The following is a 9,199-nucleotide window of genomic DNA, read 5'->3' as shown; positions in this document are numbered from 1 at the left end:
AAAAGAACTGAATTAAAGTGAAAAGAACGTAGAGAATCGGCAAAGGTGAACAGCAATCCTTTATCCCAGAACAGCAGCAGTGTGTTTCAAGAGACTCGAGACAAAATGAGAACCAAAGATGTCACACACAGTAAAAGGCCTTCCAGTTCGCAGAGCACAGACCTGTGGGCATGCAGGAACGCAGGGGTGCTGTCCTTTTCTTGAGGAACCCACAACGGCATGACTAGGAAGTTATTAACCTAAGGCCAGTGAGTGCTGAGCACTAATGTAATCACCCGCAGAGCTAAGACTAGGGGTTGAGAGAAGACTATGCCTTACAACTGCTATCTGCACTCTGACAAAGCAGCACAATTACCTTTTAAAGTGGAAGCATATGCAAAAACAGTTGTTTTTGCTTTTTAAACTCTTTCAGGAATACTGGAGTACAACTGAACTTTGATCTGTATGGATCCACTTCCAGGCAGATTTTTTTTCCACCAACTATTTTAAGTGTATCTTCTCTTCCATGTGACTTTTTTTTGTAACATTTTCTCTTATTTAGAGCTCCTTTTATTGGAAGGACACAATATGTAATATGTATAATGTATAAGCCGTGTCCATCAACTGCTTGTTACGGGTGAGGCTCCAGGTAAATAGTAGGCTAATAGCTGTTGACTTTTGGGGGAGTCAAAGGTCACACACAGGCTGTCAAACGCACAGGGGTCGGTGTCCCTAACTCCTGCCCTGCTCAACCGTACAAGATAGTTATCTGACATGACCTGGAGAACCAGGATTCTTGGTATGGAGAAAAGAAGACAAGGATCTGTTTACAAATGGAGAAATGAAAATTCTATAGACGTGGACTGAATGGGACAAGTCGATATGAACTTAAGATATCATACACGGGAACCAGCAGTTAGCATAATGGCTATGTCGCTGGACTCCCACGTAGTTGACTGCGGTTCACGTCCCAGACCCGGTGGCTTAAAACTCACGCTGGGCGCGTGTGCGTGTGTGCCCAAGATCCCGAGAGGAGATTGGAGGAGAGGAGATTGCAGCGTGACCATCCCCCCGGGGGGTGATTTCTCGCTTTCTGTCTCTATGTCTCTCTCTGTCTGTCTGGCGAGCGCATGTGTCCTATAGCGAAAACCTCTCAAAAAAAAAAAAAAAAAAGCTATCATACACGAATGTACATGTATTACCAGGTGCACACTTTGGCATGTTTGCGAGTACACACTCACACATGAGCACACACATCCCTCTTCCTTAGTTCTGTCCATAAATATTAACCAAAGAATGTTGTTACATAACTGAAAAATGAGCTTTTAAGACATAAAGCATCATTATTACCTGAAAGTGACCTACATTATGAAAAAGGGCTCCATTTACTATAACCACCTAAGAATTCTAAACCTGTATCTAATATCACCTCTCAAAATACATTACGTAAAAAAGTATGCAAGAGAACAAACATAATTACAATGATAAACGATCAAAACAGAGGAAGCTAAAAACAATGGAAAACTGAAAGAGAGAGAGAGAGAGAATTATAGTGCTGGCAATGGAAACACATCATCAGTCTGAATAGTTGACACTTATAGAAGAGGTCGTACCTGCAAGGACAAGTAAAAGCCATCGTCCGGCCCTGTCAGCTCGGCCCAGATCTTGGTGGCTTCCTCCCAGGACATTCCCCTCTCTACACTAATCTGCAAAAGAAACAAGAAAATTGAAACGAAACTCACAAACGCCTCTCACTGAAGAAAACCACGCCCATGTACACAGTCCCTACACTTACTGTGTATAACTCTACGTGGCCAGAGGTTGAATATCCTGGAGTCAGAAACTTCTTAACATCACTTTTCCTCACCTTTTCATCTCCAGAACCAAGATCTTGGACAAGAAAAAGCAACCATGTAAATGTAAAAAACATTTTTATCAGGAGCACATGTGCATTTAATTTAAAAAACGTCCCCACTTACCTAAGATCCCCATATCATATCTTCCATTTTTTTTGGCATTTTGAACAACTGCAGTTAGCGTGTCCGCAAAATACTGAAACAAGGCATTCTGCTGATGCACCTCCATGCCCAGAATTCTATTTAAGAATTTTCCTATGTTGTTGTAGTCTGCAATGACAACAATGTATGAACATCCATGCATTCAAACAACAACTAAAATATGCTCAGTCCACAGGCCTAGTTGACACCATGCTTTCTTCTCCTAGTCTTCCCCGCCTGCTGGGCCGGCCCTACAAACGGGGTGTGGCTGGCCCTCTCTACCTCTAGCAATTAGCATGATCTTCGCGCATGGTCACAAGCAGCTCGCCCAATATGTTTTTTAAAATTTTTGCGCTATAGCGTCTGAGAGAGAGAGAGAGAAAGAAATCACCCCCACCCCTAGGGTGATGGCCACGCCAGTCCCTTTTCCTTCATTATCCTCTCAGAATTTTGGGTGTGTACACACACATGCATACACACATACACGTGCCTGGTGTGTTTTTCAAAGTGCCAGTTCTGGGACTTGAACTGTGCAGTCAGCCATGTGGGATCCAGTGCCTTAAACACCACTTTACCTAGGAGGCCCCATCCAATTCAGGTTTTCCTATCTAATTATAGAAGGCACGAACACAACTCACCACACAGGAAAGTTGGTTCTCAACAGTAACTTGACTTGGAAAAGTATATGCTCCAAGTCCCTAAATCACAGCTTAGCTGCACAATTCAAGTGAGAAGGATTCTCAGGAAAAGGACCAATCTCTGCATTGTCTGCGTTCTACTAGTGGCTTCGGCTTTTAAAAATTTTATAAGCAAGCACGCTTACCTGAGAGAGACAGGCGAAGGAGAAGAGAGAAAGCACTTCCCACGGGGGATGGTCATGCTGCAGTCCCTTCTCCTCCATTTCTCCATACTGTAGGGGTTCGGGACACAACTCATGCACTTGGCATGTTTCTCTAGCTGCCAGGTCTGTGGGCTGGTAAGTGGGATCCGGCTGCTTTACCCAGCACAGCATGGAGCCAATCTGCCTTTAGTATTTGTTCTTTTTTTGTTTTGGGTTTTTAAGAATTATTTTATTTAACTGTATTTATTTATTTACTTTAATTTGACCAGAGAGGGAGAGGGAGACAAAGTGAAAAAAGCTGCTGCCAGGTTTGGGATTCAAACCGAGGTTGGCACGAGGCAGTCCATGCTGCCTGCTGGCCCCAGCTTTAGTATTTTTTAACAAGTTTGACAGCTGATCATATTTACAGCCAAGGTTGAGAACTGCTACACCAAGGACTGCGTAGAAGTTTAGTCTCTTTTGGGAACAGCAGTTAGCATAATGGCTATGTTGCTGGACTCCCATGTAGTCGACCGCGGTTCGAGTCCTGGACCCGGTGGCTTAAAACTCACGCCGGGCGCGTGTGTGTGCGTACCCAAGATCCCGAGAGGAGAATGGAGGAGAAGGGATTGCGGGGAGTGATTTCTCACTTTCTGTCTCTCTGTCTCTCTCTGTCTGGCGAGCGCACGCGCCCTATAGCAAAAAACCTCTCAAATAAAAAAAAAAAAAGTTTAGTCTCTTCTGATAACCCCATAGTATTGAAAACTGTCTGAGTGGTCAATAACCAGAAATGAAAACCACTAACCTTTAAAGTTTCTCCTGTTGACAAAAGTACACACCACAAAACAGGCTTTAACTCTAACAGAAATACATACACACCAAGTTCACAGCATTACCTTTATCAAGAGTCAGGATTCCTGAGCGATCCTCTACATTTATCAGCCCAACTCCTATCAGTCCTTGTCGAACATCTGTAAGAAATTAAACTTGTAAGAAACTTTATAATCCAAATGACTCAATAAGGTGTTACCTAACTGATCAAACAAGATTAAGTTCTAACATTAGAACACAGCCTGGATCTCTTCCACAGTTTAAATTAAACTGAACCCACGTTCCCCAAAGGTCTGGCCACTCCAAAATCCTAGCGAAATCAAGGTGCACACTACACTCTGCGACATCACTAAGACCCCTTATCTCTCCTACAGTAGCCCTGTGTGGTGACATCTATGCAGCGGTTGTCCATAGCACCAAAACAACACTCAGTAATGGTGACAGTAAGGACATAAAACGTCCTTTCAAATGTTATCTATTATTATTGTAAAAGCAATGCTTAAGTTAAAGAATTGGGGACCAGCAGACAGCATAATGGACTCCCATGTAACTGACTGCAGTCTCAGACTCAGTGGCTTAAAACTCATGCCAGGTGTTACATGCGTGTGTACCCAAGATCCCAAGAGGAGAATGGAAGAGAAGGGATTGTAGTGTGGCCATCCCCTCTGGAGGGGATTTCTCACTTTCTGTCTATCTGTCTGGTGAGCATATGCACCCTGTAGCAAAAATCTCTAAAAAAATTAAATTAAAATAAAAAAATCAAACAATCAACATATTCTGTAGAGTGCTGAGAGGGGGGTTTATAGGGCTTAGTAAAACAAACAAACAAACAAACAAACAAAACTACTGGTGGGGCTAGCAGGTGGCATAGTGGTTAAGATGAAGGACTCCCACATAGCTGACTGCAGTTCAAGTCCCAGACTCAGCTTGAAACTTACACTGGGTGTATTTGAGTATGTGCCCAAAATCCTGAGAGGAGAAGAGAGACGGGATTGAGGCACAGCCATAATCCCTGGGGGGTTATTTCTCACTTTATTACTGTCTCACTGTGTGTTTTTCTCATGTGCATTCTTTAAGAATTATTTTTATTTATTTTAATTTGACGAGAGGGGAGGAGTGAGAAAGCAAGCTGCCAGATCTGGGACTCAAACTGCAGTCGGCCATGTGGGAGTCCAGCACCCTTACTCCCCATGCCACTGCTGGCCCCTGGCAAGCACATTATATTACAAAAATCTCTTTAAGAAAAAATAGAAAAGCTACAGGTTGGGTGAGCCCCAAACAGTAGTGGTTAAGGGAGTTAGATTCCACTAGGCCAACTACAGTCCAAGTCCTAGCCCTAGGAGCTTGGAAAAAACAACAGATGCCGGCTTGTGCACGCCCCAAACTGACAGGATGGAGAAATACGGGAAAAGAGACTGTGGTATGATGAGACACTGCTGGGGCAGCTTCTGCCTCTGATAAAGCACACGGGTCCTCTGGCTATTTAATTAATTAGCAACAGTAGTGTTAGAACAAGTTTCAATACATCTTTGTCAGTAATCATTTTCCATTCTTATTATTACTTTTTAGGTTACCTTTAAAGAATTCTCCAGGATAGTCTGGAGGTGGTGAAACCATAGGAGAATCCAAGTTTACAATGGATTTCATAACAATTTCTAAAGCATTTCTTCCATACTGCAATAATAAAAAACGTTAACCAGTTTCAGCATGTATATACGCTTTGATCACGACTACTTGAATGCTATAAAAATTACTATATAAAAAGGCCAAAAGCAGCCGTTCTCAATATGTATTTTATATTGCCTATTTCATGCCTCTATACACGACAGACATTTTAATAAATGATTAAGTTCTTTACTCTGGGAAATTCATACTTGACTCACAAGTACTTATTGTATGCCTACTGGGAGTGAAAAGATAACTACATTGTAAAGGTGATCGCCAAAGATCTAACTTATTGGCGAATACATCCTGTATTTTAAGGGAAATCATGATTTCAAAACAAAGCTGTGAAGAGAGGCAGTTTTCAGTTTGCAACAGTTGCCACTTCCCCTGTGTTTTCACTCCACACCTCACCACAAGTCTTTAGAGATACCGTAGCTGAGATGCACCTTGTTGTCAAAGTTGAACCTGCTCAGGTCCCTGGACTCTGTTGCTCTTCTGTCACCATGTGTAAGCGCCCCCTACCAAAACAAGAAATGTTCCATCACACAGTTAACACTTTACCAGAAGACAGGTAAGACACAGACCATCTTTCACATCTATCTACACAACTGAGAAACTTACCAAACTCTCAAGTCTCTTAGCAACAATAGAAGCAAATCTTTGTTCTCCTGCCAATTCGGAAATCAGAAAGACATACTCGGGAGCAGTAACTTGGTTTGATCTGTGAGTTCGTCCTGTAATGACATTGTTTTAAAGATCACTGATGGGGATGAGCAGGTGGCATGGTGGTTAAAGTGCTAGACACTCCCACATGGCTGACCATGGTTTGAGTCCTGGACCTGGTGGCTTGCTTTCTCACTTTCCCTCTTTCTCTCTCTTTGTATTATCTCTCTGGCCAAATTAAAATAAAATGAATGGGGACCAGCAGTTAGTGTAATGGCTATGTCGCTGGACTCCCATGTAGTCGACCGTGGTTTGTGTCCTGGACCCAGTGGCTTAAAACTCATGCCGGGCGTGTGTGTGTGCATGCCCAAGATCCCAAGATGAGAATGGAGGAGAAAGGATTGTGGCATGGCCATCCCCTCTGGGGGGTGATTTGTCGCTTTCTGTCTCTCTGCCTCTCTCTGTCTGTCGAGCGCACGTGCCCTTTAGCACAAACCTCTCCAAAAAAAATAAATAAATAAATAAAATAAAATAAAATGAATGAATAAAAGTAAATAAATAATTCTTTTAAAAAAGAGAGAGAGAAAGAGAGATCACTGGTCAATATTTAAAGATCAACTTTTCGGGACCAGCAGTTAGCGCATAATGGCTATGTCGCTGGACTCCCATGTAGTTGACCACGGTTTGCGTCCCAGACCTGGGAAGCGCTGGGCGCTTGTGTGTGCATGCCCAAGATCCGGAGAGGAGAATGGAGGAGAAGGGATTGCGGCGTGGCCATCCCCCCTGGGGGTGATTTCTCGCTTTCTGTCTCTCTGTCTCTGTCTGGCGAGCGCACGCGTCTTAGAGCAAAAATAAATAAATAAATAAATAAACTTTAAAGATCCACTTTTAAAGACACTGTGTTCACCAGGCAGAAATACTGTGAAATCTATTCCAAGCATTTAACACTGGATTCATATTCAGAAACCCTTAAACACAAGAAGAAAATTAAAGATAACAATTACCGTAACTCCCTGAAAGTATAAAATCAACAACACTCAGAGCACCACTTCCCTCTGAAGGGACACAGGAACTACCATAAAAGTGTTAAATATTACAAGTTCATCACTGCTATCCCAGTTCTGGTCCACCACAATGTCAGTGATGCACAGCTGCTCTGAATTCTGCCAAGATTGTTGCTCAGTCACGAGGTCACATGAGACAAAAGGCAAGGGAGCAGGCTACGTCTCAGGGCCATGACTGTGGGTGAAGAGGACACGGAAACAGCGGCTGCTCTGACACAGGCCCTGTCCATGCTAGGGCTGTAGTGGAGAACCTCGCAGCAGCCCTGCTTCTGGACCTAACACCGAGAGCCTCGTGAAACCCCACCAGTCACATCTTTTGAAATACGTAAGACATGAATTAATAATGCACTACACACTATGCTGTATGCGATACACATTAATGTCCCCCACATCTAAGATCTCAGGTTGTTATAAGACATCTGACATTAAATAAAGGGTTTTTTGGTTTTTACTGTTTTTTTGGGTGGGGGGGCAAGATCTATGTTCCAGACTAGACTTAAACTCACAACCCTCATGCCTCAGCTTTCTAGGTAGCTGGGACTATAGGTATACACCATCACGCCGATCTTCAAAGATAGGTTGTTTATTTGAAGAGAGATTTTTACTATAGGGCGTGTGCACTTGCCAGAGAGCAAGCGAGCGAGCAAGAAATCACCCACCTGGGGGGATGAGATGGAGGTAGGGGTAGGGGGTGAGGGTGTGGCCACGCCACAATCCCTTCTCCACTCTCCTCTTGGGATCTTGGGTGCACATGCACCCATGCCCAGAGTGAGTTTCAAGTGGCTGGGTGTGGGATTCATAACCACAGACAGCCATGAGGGAGTCCTGCGATGTAACCATTATGCTATCTGCTGTTCCCCAAAAGTAGGCTTTTATATGCACCCATTTTTCCCAACGATTTCCAGTCATCCTTTAAGTGAAATCCAGTGAAAGACATACCGAACTGTTGAATTGCTCTATCAGCACTCCACGGTAACTCCAAAGTCATATGTACTCTTCTCCTTTGATTTTTAGCCCTCCGATCTGCTTGTAATGAAATACCCGAGCTGGCAGCTTCTGAGATGATAGCAATATTCTGTACCAAAAGGAAGAAAAACAAAGAAAACACAGGGCAGTGCCCTAAATGAAGTCCTTCAGTGGACTGCTTGTGGCCCACCAATACCTCCTCACTCCTCCTCAACCACAGGGCTCCGGATTTAGCTGGGTCCCCACATTCAGACGGCTGCTCAGAATCAAGACTATTTATCAGGCTCCCTCAGATCTAATCTGAGCACATTCCAGCCACCAAGGTGTAGCTGCTGCGTTCAATGTTCAGGAATGCTCTTAAAAACGCTAGACATGCTTTTCTCTTTCTGCTTCTTTGTGGGACTGACCCGGAAAGAGCTGTCTTGGAACAGAGAGGCGCCTGGAAATGGAAGCCTGTGTGATTAAACAGACAAGACAGCAAGAGGTGCTTTTCAGGGCACAGATCAGTCCTAGTCTACCTCCTGAAACATGAAAGAAGTAGGCACTTGCTCTTCAAGCAACTGTGATACTGGATTTTGTTATTTAACAACCAGAAGAAAATCTAACTAATTCTTTTTTTTTTTTTTGGAGAGGTTTATGCTATAGGGCGCGTGCGCTCGCCAGACAGACAGAGACAGACAGAGAGACAGAAAGCGAGAAATCACCCCCCAGGGGGAATGGCCACGCACGCACACGTGCCCAGCGTGAGTTTTAAATCACCGGGTCTAGGACTCAAACCGCAGTCGACTACGTGGGAGTCCAGCGACATAGCCATTACGCTAACTGCTGGTCCCAGAAAATCTAACTAATTCTTACACATACAGGCCTAGCTAGATTCATAAAAAGTAAATATTGGATTGTCAGAAAAGTCATGAAATATTTTTGCATAGAAAAATGTATCATGACTTCTGATGACACAATAAAGTAACTGATAATGTTTCTCCCTACGCTATTTAAAATAAGTAATATTAGCATTTTCATTTTTGCTTTAGGTCTCTGCTATAGGAGGCCAGCAGGTGGTGATGTCATCAAGGCACTGGGACTCCCACATGGCCAACTGTGGTTTGAGTCTCAGCCACAGCAGCTTGAAGAATCACACCAGGTGCTTGTGTGTCTGCTCGAAATCCTAAGAGGAGCCTGGAGAAAGGGACTGTGGTGTGGCCGTGCCCTCTGGG

The 9,199-nt window shown here is 43.7% G+C and overlaps 1 protein-coding gene across 6 annotated transcripts in view; it reads right to left on the bottom strand.

Moving 5' to 3' along the window:
* The window catches only part of SBNO1 (strawberry notch homolog 1), an 84,511-nt gene that overhangs the window by 14,986 nt on the left and 60,326 nt on the right, over positions 1-9,199 (bottom strand). For all 6 annotated transcript variants that reach the window (XM_027772175.1, XM_014588076.2, XM_027772172.1 and 3 more), the window contains 8 exons: positions 7,959-8,094; positions 5,914-6,026; positions 5,739-5,810; positions 5,202-5,301; positions 3,693-3,767; positions 1,959-2,105; positions 1,775-1,869; positions 1,593-1,685 (listed from right to left, as the gene is read on the bottom strand). In XM_027772175.1, coding sequence (XP_027627976.1) covers positions 1,593-1,685; positions 1,775-1,869; positions 1,959-2,105; positions 3,693-3,767; positions 5,202-5,301; positions 5,739-5,810; positions 5,914-6,026; positions 7,959-8,094 — 831 coding nt within the window. The remainder of the gene's footprint in view (positions 1-1,592; positions 1,686-1,774; positions 1,870-1,958; positions 2,106-3,692; positions 3,768-5,201; positions 5,302-5,738; positions 5,811-5,913; positions 6,027-7,958; positions 8,095-9,199) is intronic.

This window comes from Tupaia chinensis, unplaced genomic scaffold (genome assembly GCF_000334495.1).
Source record: "Tupaia chinensis unplaced genomic scaffold, TupChi_1.0 Scaffold000258_1, whole genome shotgun sequence".
Lineage (NCBI taxonomy): Eukaryota > Metazoa > Chordata > Mammalia > Scandentia > Tupaiidae > Tupaia > Tupaia belangeri.
The sequence above is the reverse complement of the archived record's forward strand: the minus strand, read 5'-3'. Positions and strand labels throughout refer to the sequence as shown.